At 46.1% G+C, this 26,098-nt stretch overlaps 1 protein-coding gene across 3 annotated transcripts in view; it reads right to left on the reverse strand.

Annotated features, from left to right (window-relative positions):
* Nucleotides 1-24,299: 24,299 nt before the first annotated feature.
* LOC146785903 (D-beta-hydroxybutyrate dehydrogenase, mitochondrial-like) overlaps nt 24,300-26,098 on the reverse strand; it is a 76,079-nt gene continuing 74,280 nt past the window's right edge. For all 3 annotated transcript variants that reach the window (XM_085635283.1, XM_085635280.1, XM_085635282.1), the window contains one exon: nt 24,300-25,070. In XM_085635283.1, coding sequence (XP_085491409.1) covers nt 24,601-25,070 — 470 coding nt within the window. In that variant the 3' untranslated portion in view covers nt 24,300-24,600. The remainder of the gene's footprint in view (nt 25,071-26,098) is intronic.

The following is a 26,098-nucleotide window of genomic DNA, read 5'->3' on the forward strand; positions in this document are numbered from 1 at the left end:
GTAAAGCGTGGTGTAAGACAGGGGTGTATTCTTGCACCACTACTCTTCTCGCTTTACATCAATAATCTGGGCCCGGTTTTAATTGCAACCAGTAAAGACATTCCGAAAGCAGGCTCCAAAATGATTCCCGCATTGCTATACGCGGATGATACAGTTTTATTGGCCAGAACTGCGAGAGGATTACAAGCACTTTTAAATGGTTTTTATGATTTTATGGTCTCTCTAGACTTATTAATCAATTTTAAAAAATCCCACTCTATGTCGATTGGCTCGGGGAGAGCAAAAAGGGTGAAATTCTTCTGCAATGGGCAGGAATTAACCAAAGTTCAGTCCTTCCCCTATTTGGGTATTGCATTCGACGACAGATCATCTTGGGTTATACAACGCGCTCAGAAAAAGAATAATTTAGCCAGAGCCACCGGCGCATTGCTGGGCTTTGCAAAACGCATAGGGTGCAAACCGCTTCCTGCCCTATTAAAAATTTATAGCGCAAAATGTTTGCCCATGGCACTTTATGGAAGCGAGGTCTGGGGTTACAAGGCTGCTCCTAGCATTCAAGTAGTCGAAAATAATTTTTTTCGGAAATTGTTGTCTCTCCCTCTGTCTGCTCCTATTTTTAACATTCATGAGGACTTGGGGATGGGATATGTCGCCGACCAAATAGCTGTTGCACCGCTATTAGGTTGGTTGAGGGTTTGGGCACAACAGCCACCAAACCTAAATCAACAAATTATCGAAGACTGTCTGTCTTTGGAAAAAGCCTTGTCTATCCCGTGGCTACTTTACATTAAAAACAATCTGAAATCACTCGGCTGTCTGGACTTATTCACCAGCCCTTGTGTTTTAAGTAAAGAACAAATTAAGGCCATTAAGCATCAATTTTTGTCTAGATCAATGTTGTCAAGGGAAGGCGAGGAACTAGGGAAACCGTCAGTTAGGAGGTTTGTTACATTAAGTTTGGGGAGTGGGATTCAGCCCTATTTAACTTTTATTAACAAACCTTTCCACATGTTTTTGCTGATAAGGTTTAAGCACGGTGTGCTCCCTTGGCTCTTGGCCTACCCAAAAGGATTTTTTAAGGAGGGAACTTTGGGGCCCTGCCCTTGTGACAATATTTCAGAGCAAAATTTGTTGCATATGTTATTCTTTTGTAAATTTTACTCTTCTCAACGCAAAAAATTCATTTTGCCAATCTTGAAGAAATGTCAATTTAAGCAAGCGAGGCCTGCATTGATTTATTTACAAATGTTGGACTCTCCTCTGACTTGCTTCGGGGTCGCTTGTTTTATTGTGGGTGCTTTAAGAGCTAGAAATAGGGCTCTGCTTATATAGTTATCCTCTAACGAACATTGTTTCTAAATATGTTGTTAGGGACAGAGCCTTTCAGTAGACATGATTTTTTAGAATGTAAATTTTTGAATGAAGGAATCAATTGTAAAACATACTTTTATTGTATAATGCGCCAAACAGTATTGTATTTAATTTTTGTGTTAAATTATACTTTTTGTAATTGCATTTATCTGTATCATGAATTTCTGTCCTGTGCTTTGATGGTTTTAATATTTTAACCGAATAAAGCAAACTTTGACTTTGACTGCATTTTCTAGATGACCTTCTATGTGTGTAACTCTTCTCATGTGTAATTGTACCACCTCCTTTTGAGCCCCTGAGTGGGTATAAAAGGCCCCTGTTCTCTGTCTTCCTTAGACTGTCTCCTACAGTGGCCTAAGGGTACTGTATGACGCAGTCTCCCTCATGTGAGGTTATTAAATATGTTGCTTTGATATTACAGCTTCCGTGCCAATCTCTTCTTTGTTGGTTTAAAGGACCATGTGCATCAGTGGACCCCTTAGAAGGTTTTTATTTCTTCAACCACAGCTACAGCTAATGTAATGTCATTAGGAGCCAGAGCAGCCATGGCCTCAGCTGCAACCCTAGCAAGGACAATGTTAGAATTACTCATCTAAAGGAATAATCAAAACCCTTGTCAGGGCGAACCCTTAAAGTCACATAATTAACCTGAACTCAAGCCCATGATAGCTATGGCACAGAGCAGCCAGGCTTAACTTAGGGCTATGTGTAAAGTATTAATGCAGTACCAAAACAGTAATAAAGTCAAAACGCAAAATAATAAAAATCCCAAACAAAATTAGAAAAGTTGAGTAAAATTTGATGAATCTAATAAGGAGAACCGGTGATATGAATGTTTAAAGTTTTTAAACAGTAATAGCACCAAGAAGCACAAAATACCAATGATAGTCAATGATCATGGGATCTAGCTAGAATATGAGGTTGGCTGTGCTGGAGGCCGGGTACACCAACCAGGATCATTGTGGTCAAAGATATCATCTTCTGAATTAATCTCAAACCACATCAGAAATACACATCTTAAGCCCCCGAGATCTAAGGTGAGGCAATTAGAGAATCACAGGGTGTCTGGCAGAGGCCAAGAGCAGGGTCCAGTTGCCAATGGTCAGTTAGGCAATACAGAAATTCCTCTTGTAGCTTGCTGTTTCCATGTAGCTTGCACAGAAGGTTGGTCTTCTGCCCCCTGTAGTCCACTATTTTTCCTCGGTACAAGAGGGAGCAGGTCCCGTTTTTCAGGCCTCCTCTCAAGTCGCAGACGGCAAGTTCAGTCCTCTTCTGTTCTTCCTCTGGACCAGAAAGGGCTCTGGGGTGGGTGCCTTGAGATGCCTTATCTGTGCCTGGCACAAGCTAGTTGGTGAGAATGACATCTGGGCACACCCTAACCACTTTGTGCATTTTCAAAACGATGAAAATCTTCTGCAACACTAAATGGGGGATCCCAGGGCTGGGTATGTGTCAGAGTGCACTAGGAACATTCTGGTGCATTCCCACATGTAATACTAAACTCCAGTTTGAGGCATCCACTGTACACACAATAAACCAAGACACAGAAGTCTGGTAGGGCAAAAGCAGGATTCTTCAGCAACCCAACAGTGGATATTCAAGAATTGTCTTGGCATCATGTTCTCTGCCTTTTAAGCGTTAAATGTGGTTCCGAGGTCCTGTCAAGCAAGATTTGATAGTGTGAAGCCCCACCTTGCATATTCTGTAATATTCAGAGAAGTCATCTCTGCCCATTTAGTTCAGCCTATTGTGTTGTCCAGGGAGGCATTTTATACCTTATAAATACCATGCACACTGCTTTGTGGTGTTGTGTGTAGATTTAGATTCTGTATATAGGTTTCCCGATTTATGCCCTTATATAGGTATAATTCATATTGCCCTTATTTAGGCATAGAAAATCCAGCCCTTATTTAGGCATTGTCCATGCTAAACAAATACAGGCATGGTCTCCTACATCCGTCAATCCACGTCACAATGAGTTCTTGCAAAACCAGAATCTTAAGCCTTTAGGCATCTCCCTTGCTTGGATATTGATTTCTCCAAGAACTCATTTAGTATGCATGAGCATCTATTCCTTAGGGGTTCATTCATGATGTTCCGATGCCCGACTTTTACGTCAATACAGGCATTCCTAAACACCTTCACAAGGTATAAATATACCTGCATTTGCCCTGGCAAACCACAGTTCCGGTACGGTCCAGTTCGACTGCCTACTTGCGGTTCGCCACAGCAAATTCGAAAGGAGATTGAGTTCCCGCCTGATGCACTGACCAGACGCTGTCATCCTCCTTGCAGAGAATCCAGCTCCAGTGTTTCTGACTCCCCTTGTGGGGTGTTAGATATCGAGTCCCGGAAAGAGATTCCAACCTCACACAATCTAAGGTATGGAGCAGACTATAACTTAGAGAAACTTTTGGCAATTCTTGGCAAAACTAAAACTTTAGCTAGCTATACTTTAGAAAACAACACCTACTTCTTACCTCACACTACACTTAGGTTAGGTACACTGGGGTAGAACTATTTAGAAGCATCAGATGAGTATTCACATTTTAGCCTGTGTTTTATGTATGTATTTTATGAATGTATGTATGTATGTATGTATAGATATACTTGTATAGCGCAATGACTGTCACCCAAAGGGCATCCTGGCGCTTAGACTGATGGAGAAAGAAGCCTGCATGAAAAGAAACGATCCACTGTATAAGAAAAAATTACGCCGCTCTTGGAAAAAGGTGAGTTTTCAGGGCTTTTTTGAAGGAGGGGAAATCGCCCGTACTCCTCAGTGCAAACGGCTGAGAGTTCCACAGCCTTGCTGCTGTGAATCGAAAGGACCTGCCTCCCAAACGAGTCCTTAAGATTTTTGGAACTACAACCAGACATGCCGTGGCGGAGCGGAGAGACCTACGCGGAACATACCACGAGAACATTTTCTGTAAGGGAAAAGGGCCTTGTTCATGAAGAGCTTTAAACACCAAGCAGAGGGCTTTAAATTCAATCCGCTGAGGGACAGGTAACCAATGGAGGTCCCTGAGCGCAGTAGTGGAGGAGTCCGCGCGCTGGCGTGACAGAGCCAGTTTAGCCGCCAGATTCTGCACGCGTTGAAGTTTACCCACCAGGGTCACCGGGGCTCCCAGAAGTAGTGCGTTACAGTAGTCAAGTCTACTTAGGATGGTACTCCGCACTACCTCTGGTCTTGCCTGCGCTGGGAGAAAAGGCAAGATTTTCCTTAACGTGCGAAGCAAGGCCATGCATGTGGCCACTGTTTTATTAACAGAAACATCCAGTTGAAGGTTGGAGCCAAAATAGACTCCCAAGTTCCGCACACAATTCGTTGGTAAACTGGTGCCCTGGAAGGATGAAGGCCAGAAGTTCGATGGAAAAGGCCTCAGGGTGCTGCCAGATGGGCAGTATAGGACCTCAGTTTTAGAGCTATTAAATTGCAGAGAGTTGTGGCACAGCCAGTCTGCCGTAGAGGTCATGCAGCGATGGAAGGTCTCTTGTGACACCGCCTCCTTACCCTCAAACGAGAAGATAAGTTGGGTGTCATCCGCATAGTTAGTAACTGCAATGCCGAAAGATTTTATCAGCTTAATCAGGGGGCGGAGGTAAAGATTAAAAAGGATAGGGCTAATGGCTGACCCTTGAGGCACACCCTGACCAACGCTTCTGATGGCTGATTTGAACGGAGGAAGGGCCACTACCTGGTGTCTATTATCCAAATAAGACGTCAGCCAGTCCAGGGCCAAGCCAGTCACCCCCACTTCCTCCAGCCTCCTGAGTAAGATCACATGGCTGACCGTATCGAACGCGGCCGACATATCTAGCAGCACTAAAAAGGCTGCCCGACCTTGGTCGGCACGCGTCCTGAGGTCATCGAGCACGGTCACTAATGCTGACTCTGTCCCATGGGCTGGTCTAAATCCAAATTGAGCCACATCCAGACAGGCATTACTCTCCAGAAAGCAGGAAAGATGTTTTGTGGCCCATTTCTCCAAGATTTTGATTGGAAAAGGGAGAAGGGAAATGGGCCTATAATTGGCAGGGCAGGAAGGATCCAAGGTTTCCTTTTTGAGGAGAGGAGACACCACTGCCAACTTCCAGCAATCCGGTACTCGCGCAGACCTGAGGGATTGAATATATGTCATGGCTACAAACCATGCTATTGCAGTATTATTTTATCTTACTGCTACCTCTGTACGTATTGTACTTCGCATCCTGTCTTACGATTGTAGCAGTTCATATCTCTTGCATGAGAAATAAGACTGTTCAATAAACCCTTTTTATTGAAACGCCAGTCTCTCTATTTCTGTGCAACTCTGTAGAAACGAAGCATACACGATTGACTGAGTGAAACGGTTATCTATTGTTTCCACGGTTCTGAGAATGTTCCGACACTAAGGGAAACAAAGTTGTCATGTTTATGCGGTTGTCAGAAACTAATTCCTTCTTGTATATTCGAGAAGTTTCTAGTGACCTCTGAGTTAGCTGGCACACACAAGTAATTAAGTTTAATGTACTTGATAGAGACATACTGACCTCAGTCCTATGTCAAAACTATAGTGTATATTATTCCAATGCACAGAGCCTATCAGGGATATGGGGACTACACTAGGTTACAAGACCTTCATAGGGGCAACCTATTATTTCAAAGGGAGATGTTTATCAAAAAGGCTTATTTGCCTAGGCTCAATTGCAGTTTTTACACTGCTGGAGTCAATCTACCATAGTAGGCCAGAAGCCATGTGTGCACTGCCACAGTAGTGGATGGCACACTAAGTACCACAGTCCACTCGTGGCATTTAACTTCCAGGCCCTGGGTTCACTTTGTACCATATACTAGGAAATTATAGGCAAGTTAAATATGCCAATTCAAGCATGTTTTAAAGGGGGAGCACAAACCCTTTATCACTGCTTAGCAGGGGGATGGGCACAGAGTTTTAAAGCCTGCAAAAATATAGGGTCCACCAAAAGGTGAAAAATCAGGGGTGACCACACATATTGCTGACAGACAACTGCTGCCAACAAACCAAGGCCACCTGCACCACCATGGCACAGATCACAGCAGTCAAAATAGCTGCTACAATAGCAGCTCCCACCACAGCATCAATTCTCATCACAGCTGCTACATACAGCAGCAGAAAAGACAATAGCAGCAACCACATGTGTAACCACTGCAAGGAGCATCGAGCATAACTGCCACCCCAGTAGCAACACCAGCTGCATTAATAGTAGAAACAGCTTCATTAATAATCAAAAGAACATCAGGGACTAGAGAAAGGACAGCAGCTTCCAGCTCTGGAGAAAACATAAAAGCAACCTCAGCTGCCATGATAACAGGATCAGCAGCAGCAGCAACCACATGCAAAACAGCTGCTACCTGACAGGGACAACAGAAGTGCCAACAGCTTTCATCATAGCAAAGACCAGAGCCGCAACAACAACTGCCAACGAAGCAGGGACCACAACAGCGACCACTGCTGTAACCTCAGCCAGCACCACAGAAGCAACCACTTGTGCCACCAAAAGAAAAACGCAAAAGAAACAATTGATGGACGGAATGCTGGACAATGCAAACATTCACCCCCAGTCACAAGGATCTGGGTTTAATCCATCATTCTTTTGCTCACCACACCACCCCAGTTTGGACCCAGCCATATGCAAATCAGTCTTGACCCTGTTCCTTGTGGGAACAGTGCAGCCCGAACTGCCAAGCCAGGTCTTCACTGGACCGGAAACAAGCATACTGGGACCGGTTTCAGGGCATCACCCTTCATCAGACAGGCTAGTTTGAATCCAGTGGTGTAGTGAGCAGGGGCCCCACGTCTGGGCAAACCTTTCCCACTTAGGTCGACATATGAAAAAGAAACAATTGATGGACGGAATGCTGGACAATGCAAATATTCACCCCCAGTCACAAGGATCTGGGATTAATCCATCATTCTTTTGCTCACCACACTAGTTTGGACTCGGCCATATACAAATCAGTCGTGACCCTGTTCCTTGTGGGAACAGTCCAGCCCGAACTGGCAAGCCAGGTCTTCCCTGGTCCGGAAACAAGCATCCTGGGACCGGGTTCAGGGAATCACCCTTCATCAGCCAGGCTAGCTTGAATACAGTGCTTTAGTGAGCACGTCTGGGCATACCCTTCCCACTTAGGGCGACATATGCAAAATAAACAATTGATGGACGGAATACTGGACAATGCAAACATTCACCCCCAGTCACAAGGATCTGTGTTTAATCCATGATGAGGGGCTGATGAGGGGTGAAACCCCGAAACCTGTCCTAGGATGCTTGTTTCCAGTCCAGGGAGGACCTGGCCTGGCAGTTCGGGCTGGACTGTTCCCATGAGGCACAGGGTCAAGGCTGATTTGCATATGGCTGGGTTCAAACTGGAATGGCATGGTGAGCAGAAAAATGATGGATTTAGGCCGAGATCTCTGTACTGGGGTGAATATACATTGTTCTGCATTCTGTACATCAATTGTTCTTTTTACCAAAAGAAAAACAGCACAAACTGACAACAGCTGTTAATACAGTATGGACTAAGTAGTGGCTACAGCAATCACCACTACAGGTACAACAGAAGCAGGCAACTAGACAGAACAGTAGTGACCACTCTTGCTACCACAACAGTGGCAAGCGGAACATCAGCTGTCACAACAGCTGACTCACCCTTGCTTCTAACCTGGTCGGACCATCTGGCAGTGCCATTTTCAGTCAGGAACCAGGCGGGCCCTCCTACAAGACCAGCTAATGCCATGGGAAAATACAGAAACTGGTCGAGACTTTACGCACGACTGCGCTGCACTGTGTCAGATCTGAAACACAGCGGCACTAGAACAACCCCTGGTCGATCATTGGATCACAAACTCTCTGGTGGTAATTCTACCTGTAACAGAGGTCATAAATGAGAATGAACCCCTGCAGTTCAGTGAGCCCTTCGTTCGGAGAAAAAACGTTGAAAGGGCTTAGAAAGGGAGTGGAGAAAGTCCTATGACGAGGACCAAAAGACAGAATATAAATCAGCTATGAAATACTAACATGGGCCTGTAAGACTGCTAAAGCAGCATTCTATTCCGACAAAATTGCTAAAGCCCAAAACTGTCCGAAGGCACTTTTTTAATGTGGTCAAGGAACTCTTGGACCCAAGTAAAACCTCTCCAGCGTGCCTTCGCGGTCTTAAAAACCAATGCGAAGAACTGGCACATTTCTTTGTTATAAAGGAGGCTGAGATTCAGCTTCACCTCGTGAAGGATCATACAACTGATGGGCAGGTTGCTAACATCACCCTTCGCATCTGCACTGGGAATCGAGTCCTAAGAAAGTAAGTATATTCATCTCATACGCATTTTGCTGCTCCCAAAATGGAGTCGCTGTCCCTGCTGGACACCCCTCAGTTTCTGACACTACTTTGGTCAATTAAATCTGGCTCACCGCTCTCTCCGCTCCCTCCACCTAAACTCAATCTCTTGTGTCAGACCTACTTCAAATAGTGCTTGGACTGCTCAACTCCTCAATGAGAGAGGGGTGTATCCCACCAGCCTGGAAACATGCTATGGTGTTACTGCTTCTAAAAAAGCTCAACTTGACCCCACCAAATGGGGTAATATTAGATCAAACTCAATGCTGTCCATCCTCTCCAAGAATTTGGAGAAGCACTTGAAACTGCGGCTCACCATCTTTGTATAAGCTCTAAACTTTCTCCACACATCGCAGTTGGGCTTCGGTGTAGGACATAGCACCGAATCCACCCTCCTGAGTCACTGAGCATCTGAGATGATTCCTGGATGAGAGCAGCACAGCCGCGCTGATCTTATTAGATCTCAGGACGGCTTTCGACACCGGGTCCCATTCAATCCTTCTAAAAAAGGCTATTGACACTGGGTATCCAAGGTTCAGCTTGAGCCCTGGATTACCTCTGTCCTGGAAGACCTATCATCCCAGGTTTTCTCAGCAAGTGCCAGATTAGAGCTGAATGCCCTCACTTCTGGTGTTCCCCAGGGCTCGGCCCCAAGTCCGATGCTTTTCAACATACACGTAGTATGCTCCCTCATGGATATCTTGAAGGCTGCTGACTAACCCTGTTCTCATATGCAGATGACAAGCAAATTATCTTCTCTCTCATCTGCACAGAGATACAGCCCCGGAACCTTGAACCTGTGCTTGAGCAGGATTTCTACCTGGATGGGTAAAAATGCACTAAAGCTCAACGGCAAGAAAAACAAGGTCATGGTTCTGGGTAAAAAATAGAACCTCTGGTATGTGGCCCTCAGCATTGGCTAGAGGCTCTTGGAACCCTTCCAGAATTTTCTCCCACAGCAAGGAACCCTGGCTTCTGGCTGGACGAGGGGCTATCAATGAAGCCGCAGGTAGCCAAAGTGGCATCCACGTACTTTGCAATGCGGGGATGGGTAAAAAAGATCAGCATGATTCCAGCGCTTAAAAAAGTGATTCAAGCCTTAATTCTTTGAAAAATTGACTACGGAAGCATCTTATGTCAGTACATAAGGCAGCCATCCGGTGCCTACAGTTAGTCCAGAATGCTACAGCCTGGCTACTCTCTTGCCTTCTGAAGTGTGCTTCTGTGATAAATCTTCTCCGCGAGCTCCACTGGCTGATCGTGAATAAGTGAATACAGTTTAAAGTCTTGTGCTACATGCTTAGGGCTAGATCGGTCACAGGCCATGATACATTCAAGATCGTGTGGTGTCCTACCAGCTAAGGTGCACAATCTGATTACTCAATCAGTCTCTCTGCAAAGTACCCAGTCTGCCTGGTGCGCATGGGAAGTTGGTCATTTGTGTACGTAGGCCCGAAGTTATGGGATGACCTTCCAGAATCTTTGTGAAGTTGTACCTCCCTCACCATGTTCCGCAAGAACTTGAAGACCTGGTTGTTCTAACATGTGGGCTTGTTTCATCCTTTCTTGGCCCAGCACAGGGATAGCCGAGTGCTCTACAAATCACAATAATAATAATTACAGAATGAATCACACAGTATCAACAGCCACCACTACAGCATGGACAATACCTGTAACACCTACCAGCTAGGTAAGGACAAAGTTAGCGCAACCACTGTTGAAAAGGCAGTGAAACATAAAACGGTTTTTCATTTAATTGAGTGGAATGCCCAATTTATTTTCAGCTATGGGTAATTACTTTTAGTCACATTAAGTCTATAGGCATTTTATTTTTTTTGCTCACTATACCACTACAGACAAGGACCAACCATATGCAAATCGGCCTTTGGTCTAATACTGTCAGGCGCGGATCTAGGGCGCCTACCGAACGTACAGTCAAAGGAGGACTACATCCCCCAGAATCCCCGGCTGTATGGAGGCGTGGCCAAGAAAGGGTAAATACGAGCGAAGCGAGCCACTCGTGGCGCGTAATACTGAAAGGTGGTTTGGTGCTGGAGACGAAGCTCAGCTGAGAAGAGGAAGACGCTGAGGTTCGCGTCTTATCCGTTGAGGAAGCAGGTGCCTGGCCGTGGCAGAGTTTGGTCGCGAGGTACGCGACTCTGGGAAGTCAGTTCCGACTTCAAAGAAACTTCACGCGGGACGCTGACACAAGCGTCGCCGCGTATCAAGACCGCTGGACAATAAGGAGGTTCGGAGCGGTGGCGTTCCTACGGACATCGAAAGAGACGCGCTGGAATAGCGGAAGGAATCCGGTATCTCTGGAACCCGGGAAGGGTTGCTCATTGCGGGACAGTACTTGTTGCCAGAGAAGAGAGGAGGAGTAGAGGGAATTGGGGTACGAGACATTTGGTCATTCCTTACCTTCTATCTGGCGAGGACGCCGAAAGCCCTAAATACTCTACATGGAATTAATGCTAGAGTAGTGACTGTGGGATTAGGGCACTTGGGTTTCATTACGAGAAGCGCTTAGTGGCGCCACTGGGGAGGCAACCCAGGGAACGAAGGGGAGAGAAAGGGCTGACAGTGCCTGCGGGTATTAGTGAAGGCTGGTCCTCTCGAGTTTGTTGTTACGACACCTGAATTACGGAGTGCATTGGTATGCCTGACACACGTGGTATGAACCCTTAGTGAGAATTAACTGAGAGTAGTGTATCTTGTGTTTGTTCCTATTTTTCTTATGTTCTTTCCTTGCAGGGCTCCCAATCCCTGCTGTATCCCTTATATTCTTTGTCCCTCGCCTGATAGCCCTGGTACTCTGTGTTTCTGTAAACCAGAGCCGGGGACGTCGGGAGGTGGAACCCTTGTGCTTCATTCGAATCCACCGGAGCCACAGAGGAACGTGACAGAATTACGCGCCCAAGATAATACTCCTGCGGGTTCGAATAAAGCACAAGCATGGCGTCGTTAGACGACGTGTTGCAGGCTCTCCTGTTAGTGCAACAGGAATTGGCCGCCTCAAAAGCAGAAACGGCCGCCCTAAGAGACAGGGTGGATCGCCAGGGTAGAAATCCATTTGACGCCACTCTGTCTTAATCGCCTATACAGGTGAACGTGTCTCCTCCCATACCCCTGGCTAGCCCGGAGAGGTTCTCGGGGGATCCCCTCAAGATCCAAACCTTTCCGACGCAAATAGCCTTGCATTTCTCATGCAAACCCGCTTCCTTCCCCTCTAACCATTCCCGAGTGGCTTTTGCAATCTCGTATATGACGGGGGACGCTGCCAATTGGGCGGTGCCCTTGGTCAAATACGACGACCCCCTGTTGTCGGATTGGAACGCGTTTCGAAGCGAGTTCGAGCGGGTATTTGATCGAAGGGCTACCACTTTCACGGCCGACCGAGAGTTGTTGACACTCCGACAGGGTAAACAGGATTTGGTAACGTACCTGACCCATTTCAACCGTCTCGTAGCGGAAACAGCCTGGCCCGAGGAAAAAAGAATGTCCCTCTATTACCAAGGCTTTTTTTTTTTTTTTTGTCCTCCTACATACGCCAGATAGTAAATGCTCTAGATGGGAACTATCCAGGCCCTCCACACTGACCATTTCGATTCCGATTCCTACCCTCAGGGCTACTGGATTCCCCCAGAGAAGGGCTGTCTCCTTATCCATTTCCATCAACCACTGGGAATCCCGTTGGTGCCAAGAAAGGATGGACTACAAACCCCTGGCTTAATCATTGGACTCATCAGTCTTCTTTAACCAGGCCAGAAGAGGAGACCAAAGCGTCTCCGAACTTCTTTGATCACATGCAATATCTGACTGACTAATCCACATGATATTTCTCATACAATCAACAAATTTAGGAGGAATCTCAGACTTCCATAGTCTACAGATTTCTCTCCTGGCAATAACAATCACATAAAACACGAGTTGTGCAACAATATTTGAACAGAGTCCTGGTAGAGTACCAAAAAAGATCAATCGGGGACAACTTATAATTGGTATACCTAAAAGCTCTTCTAGAAAACGGCAGACAGACCCCCAGTAACCGGAAATCTTAGGACAATTCAAAACCATATGGGTGTCATCTGTTAACGGAAACTTACATCTTGGACAAAAGTGATTATCAGATGAAACCCGGGACAATTTAGCCGGGGTCCAATAGACCCTATAAGCTGTAAACAAATGGTTTCTCTTCAGATTAGCGGGTTTAATGATTCTCTGAGACATGTGAAACGATTCTTTCCAAATTTCTTGTGTCTCCTCCGTATTCCCTATTAAACCATTGCCCCAAAGTTTCTCTACCTCTAATATTAAACTATCCCCAAAGCCAACCAGTGTTTGATACCAAAACGAGACTTCCCGTTTCCAGCCACCCACCTTACGTATAGCATCAAAGATTGGGAAATCAACTGTCGGTCCCCAAGATTGTCTAGCCCACCACGCAGACAGTTGGTAAAACTTAAACCTAGTCAGGGATCTATTTGTTAGATTTGCTAGAGACTCCCAATCCATAAGCTTAAACTCACAACACAGGTCGCCCCATACTTTGACCCCTGCTAATTTAAGAGGCTGAGATAGTTGATCCAGGAGGCATTCGGGAGTGCCTGGGGAATCCCAGATTGGAGCATATAGATTGAAATAAGGGATCCCAAAAGTTTTCCGAATAAATCCCCAATTTTTAAGTGCTGTTAGTAAAATCTTGAGGCGGACCTTTTTGGTCTCCAAATTTAAGGAGAAAACATTCGAAACCATGCGGTTGATCATATAATAGAGCCTGAAAGAGGCGCCCTTGTGAAGAAGAGTCCAATTTATTGGCTAAGATTCTAAAGTTCTTAAAGTGGAAGGCGTGGCAGTAAATTAACAAGTCAGGTAGAGCCAATCCCCCTACTTTCAAACCCCTCCTCAGCTTCTTCCACGCTATCCTGGGCGATTTAGTGGCCCATATAAATGAACTTATCTTTCCTTGAAGAGAGGCAATATCTTTATGGTTAAATAACAAAGGGATAGCATTAAAAAGAAACGTTATTTTAGGGAGGATAATCATTTTTATAAGATTTACTCTCCCGTAGATGTTAAGCGGGATATTTCCCCATCTCAACAATAGTTTACAAACTTCCTTTACGACCTGCACCCAACTAGTTTTAGAAATATCAGCCAATTTCTGAGTTAAAAATATTCCTAAGTATCTGATTTTTTGTTTAGCCCCTTCTATCGGGATTAAGTTATTCCATCCCATTATATCCGTTTTTTCCTTGTTAACTTTATACCCCGAGACTCTTCCAAACTCTTCCGCTAGTTCAAAAAGCCGTGGAATTGCCTCGACATGGTTAGAAGTATACAATAAAAGATCATCTGCATACAATGCGGTTTTCAACTCCAATTCGCCGATTTTAAAAGGAATAATTGTATTATCTCTTCTAAGTGTACAAACAAAAGGTTCGATATAGACATCAAACAATAATGGGGACAGGGGGCAACCCTGCCTTGTACCCCTAGTTATATTAAACCAGTCCGATAGCCCACCATTTACTAAAACTTTTGCACGAGGTCCAGAGTATAAGGATTTGACTGCCTCTATAAACAATATGGGGAAACCAAACATCCTCAAAGAAGCCCAAAGGTACCCCCAATTTACCCGATCGAAGGCCTTGGCTGCATCTATTGCTACAATGGCAAGCGGCAGTCCTTTCGCTTCAGCATAATCAATAGCTCCTAAAACCTGAAACGTAAGTTCATTCAGCTGCCTCCCAGGTATAAAGCCTCTCTGGTCAGAGTGTACAATTGTTTTAATGGATCTCGCCAATCTAGTGGCCAGTATCCCTGAAAAATTTTTTAGATCCGAATTTAATAAGGAAATTGGTCTATACGGCTCCATTTTCTGTGGGTCTTTGTTTGGTTTAACTAACAAGGTTATGGTAGCCTCCGACCAAGATGGAGGGATAGGCTCTCCTTTTAAAAGGACACTATTAAAAAGTATCTTAAGCACAGGGACCACTATTTCAAGGTTATCGGCATAAATTTCTATCGGGAGCCCGTCTGGGCCAGCGGCTTTCCCTCTACTCATTTTCTTTACTTGTTCCAGTATTTCACCCTCTTTGATCTCGCTGGCTAAATATGTTTTCTCTGACTCTGTCAGTTGAGGCAAATTAACCGAATTGAGCCATTCATCCACCTCATCCAATCCAACTCTAGTATCCTCTTGATATAGAGTAGACATAAACCCCATAGCCTCATCTCTAATCAATTCGTCCTCTGAAGTTAATAAGCCAGAATCCCTTTGTATTACAGCCTTTATTATTCCTCACCCTATCTGCCCTAGATTTCCAGGCTAGAAGGGCTCCACACTTTTCTCCATACTCAAAATTTTTCAACCTACTAGCCTCCCATTTCTCTTTGTTGATCTTATCACACCTCGCGCTAAACGCCGCTTGTAGTTCCAGCAGTTCTCTCTCAAGTTTGGGGATCCTCTCCCTATCTATCAGAACAGCCCTTTGTAAATCCAATTCTTTGTTTTTTATAGCCTTGATATCCTCTATTTCTTCTCTCTTACGCATCTTTCTCCTGTATGACATTTGAGAGCTTAGCAAGCCTCTTAAATAAGCTTTGAAGGACTCCCAAACCATTTGTACTGTAGTGGAAGCAAGATTAAAATAAAAAAACTCAGTTATTCCCGTATTTACTAGGATCTTTACTTCATCATCCGCAAGAAGTGATCTATCGAGTGTCCATCTAGTCACTGTGTTTGTAAGACTTAAACTAAGAACAAGTTCGACCACTGAATGGTCAGAAAGGCCTACCGAAGTATAGGCAATCAAGACAGTATTAGAAAGCAAAGATTGATCCACCAAAAAGAAGTCTATTCTAGAAAACTGCTTGTATTTTTTACTGTAGAAAGAGTACTCTCTTTGAACTGGATTTTTCGCTCTCCAAATATCCAGAAGCGCATAATCCTTCATAATATACTTCAATGATATCCAAGTTTTAGTTGGAACACAATATTTAGCCCTTGAGGTCCGATCAACCTGCCCATCAAAAACTAAATTAAAGTCTCCCCCTAAAATAACCGGGGCAGGGTACTGTAAGAGGCATGCATTCAATTTTATAATGGGACCCGAATCATCCTCATTCGGGCCGTAGTATACTGCACATGTGAAGGCTAAACCCGCTATAGAGAGAGCCGCCACTAGCCATCTTCCTGAATTGTCTGTTTCCCATTTCTGGACCTTGATCCCTCTATTCGATCTAATGATTAAGGCGACACCTCTGGTACAACCTGTCTGATATGAACATAATATATCCTGAACCCACCCTAATGTGCGAAAAGCTTGTTCACATAATTTTACCTCTAGGTGAGTTTCTTGTAGCAAAATAAGATGGGCTTCCGTACCCTTTAAATACTCACGGACCCTCCCCTGTTTCCTACTGCATCCTAAACCATTGACGTTCCAGGAGAGAAATTTTATATTAACTGACCCACTCATACAATCCTGATCTTACCCGACCTTACCCGACCTCTAGAGCAATTAAAATGGAAAAACAATCTTGCGCAATATGAGAACAATTTTAAACATTTCCTAACCCCCCTACCCCCCTTCCCACACCCTCCCGTGAGGAACCCACCCTTCATACCTGGCGTTGGAATTCGCCTATTCAGGAGCCCAGACCCAGTGGCAACAGCATGCAAACAACATGCCAAAAAAAACAGATTAAGAGTTAATCACCACAGTACATATTACTTCATATGCCAATTATACTTACTACAGAAACTTTTGATTATATCTGTCTATCTCCTACTCCCATATTCCATATTTTTGTTTATTTAATTTTATCTTATGTCTATGTATCTGTGTATCTATGTATCTTTCCCCTCTTCCTTTTTTCTTCCCTTCCCTTCCTTTTTTTTTTTCTTTCCCTCCTCTTTGTCCCACATACCTCTCTCCTTCAGAAGCTCTTTTTTTTAAATTTCACTCTACTCTCTTATTTCAATTCCCCTTGCCTCCTTCTTCCTTTATCTTAGATAGGAAGATGTCCACATCCTCTGGCTGGCTAAAGTTATACATTTTGTTCCTCCACATCACCTTCAGAAGGGCAGGAAATTTCATCTGGACTTGTACACCTAAGGATCTTAGTTCTGGCATTCTAGAGCCCAACTCCCACTGCCTCTGCGCAGTTTTCCCCCCAATTTCGGATCTAATTTGATATGGATGTGCATTGTGGAGGAGACTAGTGCTAGATCGTCATCTGCCTAAAATTAATTCTTTCACGCTATAAGTTTGAAAATTCACCAGAATCTTTCTCGGAGCTTTCCTGTCTGAATGTAATCTAAACGGGTCCCTATGCACCCTTTGAATTTCACTCTCCAAAACAATATCAGGACGGTCTTTCAGGACCCCCGCCCTCAAAAGTTTACAAACAAAATCCTTAATGTCCCCGCGCTCTTCGCCTTCCGGAATCTTCAAAATTCTGAGATTATTCCTGCGCGCTTGCATCTCTAGCCGTTCCATGTCCATCATGAGAGACCGGTTCTGCATTTTTAAAGTGTTAATCACCTTTGTATTTTCTAGAACCGCCTCTGACAATGCAGAAGTTTTAAGCTCCAACGAGCCAGTACGAGCACAAATGTCATCCAACCTGGACTCAAGAGTGTCAAATCTGTCATGTATACTCTTTTGATTACTCTCAGAGATCTCAAATTTAGCCATAAGGTCACCCTTCAGGGATTTTAACAGAGAACCTAAAACACTCTCCCCTCCATCGGAATTACCCATCAAACCATCTACAGGCGGAATAGGTGAGGCCCCTAATGAGAGATGTGGGGGTTGGGATTGGGATAGAGGTAAGCTATCTGCCAAAGACAGGCCCGCCCCTCCACCTTCGCCGTCCCCCTGCAGAACTAACATATTCTCTAAAGGCGCATATCGGTTTATCAGCTCTAAGGGGGAACTTCCCATACTACTACTTCCCTGTATTGGTGCAGCCCCCTCATCTCCAGCCTTCGCCTGTTGCATAATTTTGAAGAAGGTCTTAAGTGATGGTGTACTCTTCTGAGGCTGTGGACCCCTATGGGCTTTTGTTTTCTTAATGTCACCTTGCTTTCTCTTCTTCTTAAGTGGAGTAAGCGGAGTTGGACCCTCCTTAATGCCGGAATCTAGCACCCCGTTTGACATAAGCTCCTGCTGAGACCTCAGTTGATATCTATTCCTACCTCTTACTAGCGATCTTAATGAAGGTCTATGTACAAGATGGGAGTCATTAGAATCTTTCCTCCTCAAATGCACCTCAACTCCTCCTAGCTTCTCTACTCCCTCGACCTCACTCGCCACACCACAGGGAGTATTTAAGTTAATTTCCGCAGAACTCAGATCCATGTAGTCATACGCACCACCTTTCCCTCTCTGGATGCTCCTTACCCAGGTTATCCCTGTTTGGCAGGAAGGAAAGGAGATACGGCATACCGGACCACGGAATTGAACTGATAACAGAGCAGCTCGTGCCCTACACCAAAGCGTCCTCCTGCTTCCTCCGGTCTGCTGTAGAGCTGAAATCTTCTTCACCCCCTGTGCTGCTTCATACAGCCTCTCGTCTCTCCCCACCGACACCACTGCCTCAGCGTCGACGAGGAACATCCGGGTCCGTATCTGTTTCGTGTCTTTACTGGGTCCTAGTGCCCCCGAGCGCGATGGATCAGATCTTCACTCCAGTGCCTCGACCAACGGAAAAAAAAGAATGAAAGCAGGTTATCCGATAGTTGGTAATGTAGGAGATAACCGATATCTGCTCACCTAAAATGTGGGAGAAACTCCTCATCGTATAGTGTTCATTGCTTGCTGCGCCCATCTGCCGGCCTCGGGACTCCTACGACTGGCGTCAGCCTGCCGCCGCCATGTTCCTCCGCCCCATTTCTGACTGCCCCGACCTCTATTACCAAGGCTTGTGCGATGACATGAAGGACGTATTGGCCCATATAGATCCGCAACCCTCCACGTACACGGATTTGATGAATCTCACGTTGAGATTAGATCATAGACAGGCGGAACGAAGGGGAGAGAGAGTATATGCTCAGGTAGAGAAAACAGAGAGGGGTAGCAGAAACGCCGGAACCCCTTCGGAGGTCCATACCGAACCCATGGAGGTGGGTGCTATCCGGGCCCCCTTATCTAGAGCGGAAAGGGAATCCCGTAGACTAGCAGGGTTATGCATGTACTGCGGCAAGAAGGGCCACTATGTTCGGGACTGCCCCATAAAACCCAAGAAGAGCGGGTACGCTGGTTTAAAGAAAGTGGCGGTGACCACGATGCAGGCCTCCCTCCCAGACACGGTGGTTCCTGAACAGAGTGTACAGGTATCCGCTCCCCGAGCGATGCAGCTGCCTTCTTTGGCTGTCATAGAATCAGTCGCTTCTGAATCACACGTTCTGTTAGCCATGCGATTGACGGTGGGAACACAAGACCATGAGGTCGGAGTGATGGTTGACTCAGGGGCCACCGGGAATTTCGTGGATAGCGGATTGGTGAAGCGGCTGGGGTTGAGACGCCTTCCAAGACATAGTCCGGAAACGGTATGGGCGGTCGATGGGAAACCTCATTTCAGGGCCCATCACGGAGGTTACGGAAGCTCTGACCCCGACCAAGCCGGGACCTCTTTGGGACCATGTGGAAGAAGTCACCCTAAATATCATCGGGGCTCCCCAGTATGAAGTAATTCTAGGGATGCCTTGGTTAACAACCCATAATCCCTCGATAGATTGGAAGAGGAAAACGGTGGAATTCGAAACCGAGTTTTGGAAAGGGGAATGCGCTAACGCGCACCGATCACATCTGCTTGCCCTCACCCAGGGGTATCACATTCTCACGGCCGCTGAGAAGGAGACGGTACTTCCCGCAGTGTATGCCCAGTACAGGGAAGTATTTAGCGAAAGTAAGGGGGAAGACTTGCCACCACACCGCATTTATGACTGCCAAATAGAGTTAATCCCTGGGGCTCTCATGCCCTCGTGCAGAGTGTATGCCTTATCTGAGCCGGAAACGGAGCATCTACGACAGTACTTAGAACACTTTGTAGAAATAGGGTTCATTAGACCTTCCCGTTCTCCGGCAGCGTCACCTCTTTTCTTTATCAAGAAGGCTAATGGCGAATTGAGGACGTGCATCGATTATCGCGTTTTGAATAACCGCTAGCCTCTTCCGCTCATCCCTGTCTTGCTGGACCAGGTGAAGGAGGCAACCATTTATACTAGATTGGACTTGAGGGGGGCCTATCACCTGGTCCGGATAAGGGAGGGTGATGAGTGGAAGACGGCGTTCAAGACGCGATACGGTCTTTTTGAGTATAGAGTAATGCCGTTTGGGCTGTGTAATGCCCCGGCGGCATTCCAATACTTTCTCGATGACGTTCTCAAGGAGTATATCGATAAAACAGCAGTGGTATACATAGACGATATACTGATATATTCCACAGATCGCAGAACCCACAGCACACATGTTTCGCAGATACTACATAAGTTGAGAGAGAACAAGTTGTTTTGCAAGTTGAGCAAATGCGAATTTCATGTTGAGAAGGTGGAGTTCCTGGGAGTAGTCCTGAGTCCTTCGGGATTGAGTATGGCTGAGAGGAAGGTGTCCGCTGTACAGGAGTGGCCTATCCCCAGAACAGTGAGAGATGTACAATGTTTCCTGGGCTTTTCTAACTATTATAGGCGATTTATCTCTCACTTCTCACAGCTCGTCTCTCCTCTCACTCGATTGCTACGAAAAGGTCACCAGTTTTCATGGACTCAAGAGGCTATGCAGGCGTTCTGTGAACTAAAACAGGCGTTCACTACCGCCCCGATTCTACAACATCCCAGATCCGACTCACCGTTCATAGTAGAAGCGGACGCTTCTGACATAGCTGTGGGGGCGGTTCTCTCGCAACGGGAAGCACTGTCAGGACAATTGCATCCCATCGCCTTTCTATCAAGGAAATTGTCCCCGGCTGAATCACACTATACGATTGCGGAAAAGGAGTTGCTAGCGGTGAGAAAGGCGTTTCAGGAATGGAGGCACTACCTGTGGGGGGCTACGCATCCAGTAACAGTGTATACTGACCACCGCAATTTGCAATACCTCAAAACAGCCCGGCATCTCACGCAACGGCAGATGCGGTGGATGCTGTTTTTTGCAGGTTTTGACTTTGTCATCACTTTCCGACCTGGTTCGGAGAACAGAAAAGCGGATTCACTATCCCGACAAAATGGGGACCACACGGCTCGTCGGGATGTCCTTGAGGCCATCATTCCCCCGGAAAAAGTGATATGTGGGTTCAGAGCAGACACGTTCTTGAACACCGTAAGGAAACAACGCACCCTGGCGCAATGGCTGCAATGGGAGGAACAGGGATCGGAGCGGCGAATGAAAGGAGGGTTGCCGTTTGTTCGGGACAGGCTATTCGTTCCGTCAGTGGCGCTGCAGCGCCAGGCCTTCGTATGGTGTCATGAATCGCTGATAGCAGGTCATCCAGGGTGTACAAAGACACTTCATCTCCTACAACGTCACTTTTGGTGGGAACGCATGAACGAAGGCGTCCGACAGTGGATACAACAGTGCGACGTGTGCGCCCGAGCCAAGAGCGACCGCTCGAAAGCCAAAGGCAAGTTGGTCCCCATGCCGACTCCCGCAGGGCCCTGGCGGCACATCAGCATCGACTTCGTGGTGGGCCTACCGATGGACCAGGGAAGCAATGCGATCATGGTGGTGGTGGACAGCCTCACCAAAATGGGCCATTTCGTGCCGTGCAAAAACCTACCCTCGGCCAGTCAAACCGCGCAGTTATTGCTATCCCATGTGGTACGACTGCATGGATTTCCTGGGGTGATCGTATCGGACAGAGGCCCGCAGTTCATCGCACGATTCTGGAAAACTTGGTGTAAGGCCCTGCAGGTGGAGGTAGCCACGTCCACCAGCTTCCACCCACAGACGGATGGCCAGACCGAGCGTCTTAATCAAACGCTCAAGACGTATCTACGTTGCTACTCCAAGGAAGCAAGCGCATCATGGGTATCGCTCCTCTGGTTGGCTGAGCTCTCATACAACAACGCGTGGCACAGTTCCATTAAGGAATCGCCCTTTAGGGCCACCTACGGTTATCACGCAAAGGTTCTTTCATTGTCTTTCCCCGAGGAGGTGCGGGACCAGCCCTCTCTTGCTGCCCAGTTGCAGGTTCTGGGGAACTTGCATGAGCGCCTCAAGAAGAATCTGGAGAGAGCGAAGGGCCTTTATAAGGCTTGGGCTGACCGCCGTCGGCAGGATGGACCGTCCTATCAACCGGGAGACAGGGTGTGGTTATCCACGAAATATCTCCGCTTCAAATTGCGCAGCGTTTTTCATCCTCGCTTCATCGGTCCGTACCCCGTGGTCCGTCGCGTAGGTTCCGTGGCTTATCGGTTGGCTTTGCCTGCCTCCTTGCGCATCCATCCGGTGTTCCACTGCAGCTTACTGAAACCGGCGGTGGGGGCTAGGAGGATGGCGGCCTCGCCGGTTTATCGGGACGGCCATGTGGAGTACGAAGTACGGAAGGTGTTGGATTCCAAATATTGAAGGGGTCGGCTGTGGTATCTTCTGGCCTGGAAGGGGTACTCGGCGGAGGAAGATTCCTGGGTTCCGGCCTCGGATGTCCACGCCCCAGTGGCGGTGCGATCCTTCCACGCCCGCTTCCCCGGCAAGCCTGGTCTTAGGAGGCGCACGGCGAGGGGGTCATACTGTCAGGCACGGATCTAGGGCGCCTACCGAACGTACAGTCAAAGGAGGACTACATCCCCCAGAATCCCCGGCTGTATGGAGGCGTGGCCAAGAAAGGGTAAATACGAGCGAAGCGAGCCACTCGTGGCGCGTAATACTGAAAGGTGGTTTGGTGCTGGAGACGAAGCTCAGCTGAGAAGAGGAAGACGCTGAAGTTCGCGTCTTATCCGTTGAGGAAGCAGGTGCCTGGCCGTGGCAGAGTTTGGTCGCGAGGTACGCGACTCCGGGAAGTCAGTTCCGACTTCAAAGAAACTTCACGTGGGACGCTGACGCAAGCGTCGCCGCGTATCAAGACCGCTGGACAATAAGGAGGTTCGGAGCGGTGGGCGTTCCTACGGACATCGAAAGAGACGCGCTGGAATAGCGGAAGGAATCAGGTATCTCTGGAACCCGGGAAGGGTTGCTCATTGCGGGACAGTATTTGTTGCCAGAGAAGAGAGGAGGAGTAGAGGGAATTGGGGTACGAGACATTTGGTCATTCCTTACCTTCTATCTGGCGAGGACGCCGAAAGCCCTAAATACTCTACATGGAATTAATGTTAGAGTAGTGACTGTGGGATTAGGGCACTTGGGTTTCATTACGAGAAGCGCTTAGTGGCGCCACTGGGGAGGCAACCCAGGGAACGAAGGGGAGAGAAAGGGCCGAGAGTGCCTGCGGGTATTAGAGAGGGCTGGTCCTCTCGAGTTTGTTGTTACGACACCTGAATTACGGAGTGCATTGGTATGCCTGACACACGTGGTATGAACCCTTAGTGAGAATTAACTGAGAGTAGTGTATCTTGTGTTTGTTCCTATTTTTCTTATGTTCTTTCCTTGCAGGGCTCCCAATCCCTGCTGTATCCCTTATATTCTTTGTCCCTCGCCTGATAGCCCTGGTACTCTGTGTTTCTGTAAACCAGAGCCGGGGACGTCGGGAGGTGGAACCCTTGTGCTTCATTCGAATCCACCGGAGCCACAGAGGAACGTGACAAATACAACAGGAACAGTCTAGTTCAGAATGTTAAGCGGAGCCCTCTCTGTGCCGGATCACACAGAAGCGCGGCTCAGTTTTGGAATATTGGTCTCATTTCTGTTGTGAAGCTCGAGACCTATGGCATAGCATATGCAAGACCAATGAATCGGTATATCCTTTGTCTTAAAGGGGTTATACTAAATAAAACAAGCTTTGGAAAGCAAACTGGTCTCACTTCAATAGGCTACCATAGGTAAACACAGGAATTAGTAAATGCATGCAGAATATTTGTGCTTAGTCTTTGTGCAACCTGCCTCTTTCTGTGACCCCCAACAACTGCATCTTTTTTAATTCTCCAAGTTTGTAGTGTCATGAAAGTTACGTGCCTCAATGTTAACATTCGCACATGCCTGCATTTACATGTATTGGCAACTTAGCCAGACTATTTTTTTGGTTTTGCGAATGCGCTCTAATTCATGGATTCTGGGAGGCTATACAGGATTGTGTACATCAAATGGAGATTAAATCTTTGAACTACACAATTACATTAGACATACTTACAGGTTTTTTTAGACACAAGAAGATTTAAGTGATTTACCCAGTATGGCACAACGTTCCTTCAAGTGCCAAAACAGAGATTCAACCCCAGTCCCTCTCAAAGCAGCTGGCCAAGCACCAACTGCATGCTTAAAATAAAAATGATTAACTTTTAAAGATTAAGACCATGGCTGTCATTAAAAGTCAAACATTCACAAACTAGTAAACAAAGCACGCTGCCGCAGTTCAAGAATCTGTGCACGCAAAATCGGATACTCTGCCAGTAAATATTTGGAAATTACATTATAGAGAGCAATTTATTTTGTGATCTATAAAACACTTGTACAGCCAAATACAAGTTGAGTACACAACAGTAAGATTATCAAACACAGAAGACAACTGTAGTAAAGTTATTGGGAACCCAAAGTCATTTCTTTTCAACAAAATAACTTCATACCACGATCAACAAAAATTCACCACTTCAGGAAGAGATTCAAGACCTGGCTTTTCGACTAAGTCCAGCAATCCAGCGCCTGGTGTTAGTGCTTTACATGTACTGATTGGTAGATTGATTGACATGACTAAAAATGTAGTTTTGCTCAGTAAATATAAATCCGGTCAGCGATTGCAGCAGGCAGATGACTCATGATCTGGGTCCTAATCCACCAGTAAGTATCTGTGGGGACGTATCGAGTGTAAGGCAGCTTCGAAATGAGAGCATCCGTGAGGTCATTGATAACAAGAGACATGTCTTTAATTCCACTGTTCACAAAGGCTTTCATCAAAATTATGCTACGGGAGAAGTACGATTTCCCATAGTCCTCCCGCACTATTTCGCTGGCTTCCCTCCACATTTCCTCAGCGCGGGATTCCACTCCATCCCGCGTCAGAATGCCAGTGGCCGCGATGAAGTTACCTGGCTCAATGACAATCACTTTAACTCCCCAGCGGTACATTTCTTGCCGTAGGCAATCGGAGAAGGCCTGGACACCATACTTGGATATGCAGTAGCAAGAGCGAGATGGGCTGCCCATTCTTCCAAGCATGCTCGCCATGTTGACAACCCGACCTATGAAAAGACAAATCAAAATGAACTATTTGCCAACAACATTTGAACTTTTTAAAAAATTTACTTTTTCACTTTTGACAGATATTTGTTAAAGTGGAACTCTAGTGCAATTTTTATTCTTTCACAGTTTATCTCATCGACAGCAAGCGCTCAGATAGTGCTTTTGGGAGCACAATTTTGTTGCCATTTCCTAGTTACAAGGCACATCTGCCAGTTGGAAGAGTTAAATCTCACTACCCATCTGTTAGACCAGTCAGCCTTGGGGTGGTCTTCCCCTACACTTCGACTTACTCATCCTGTTTTTGCTGAATTCGTTTTTGCAGGCCTTTGGATTGTGCATTTTACCCCTGCTAAACAGTGCTAAAAAGCTTGTGCTGTCTCCCTTAGAAATTGTGAAACTGACTTACACTTAACTGGCACATTTAATTTACTTTAAGTCCCTAGAGAAGTGGTACAACATGTACCCAGAGCCTGTAGATTAAATTATACTAGTGGGTCTGCAGCAAACATTGTGCCACCCACTTAAGTAGCCTTTTTAAACATCTCGGGGCTGCCATTGCAGCCTGTGTGGGCAGTTTTAACTGCCATTTCGATATGGCAAAATAAACATTTTGCCCGGCCGAAGCCTTCCTTTATAAAACATATGTCACCCCTAGGGTAGGTGCTAAACAGCCCATAGGGCAGGGTGCAGTGTATTTGAAAAGTTGGACATGTACTTTTAAGTTTTACATGTCCTTGTAGAGAAAAACGCCTACATTTATCTTTCACTACTGCAAGGTCTGCCTCTGCTACAGCATATTAGTTTACCTTATTACATTTAATATGTGATAACTTTCAATTGGGTAGGAAAGTAGAGTTTGGTTTTTAAAGAATTTCAATTTAAAACCCTCTTTAATGGTAAAGTTGGATTTCAAGTCACAATTCTGAAAATGCCAGTTTTAGAAATTTGGCAAATTCCTGTCATAACCTTTTGGTACTTGCAGACTGTATCCTGGGTCACATGACTAAGTATAGCCAGCAGTTGGTCT

The sequence above is a fragment of the Triturus cristatus genome, chromosome 11 (genome assembly GCF_964204655.1).
Source record: "Triturus cristatus chromosome 11, aTriCri1.1, whole genome shotgun sequence".
NCBI classification, from domain to species: domain Eukaryota; kingdom Metazoa; phylum Chordata; class Amphibia; order Caudata; family Salamandridae; genus Triturus; species Triturus cristatus.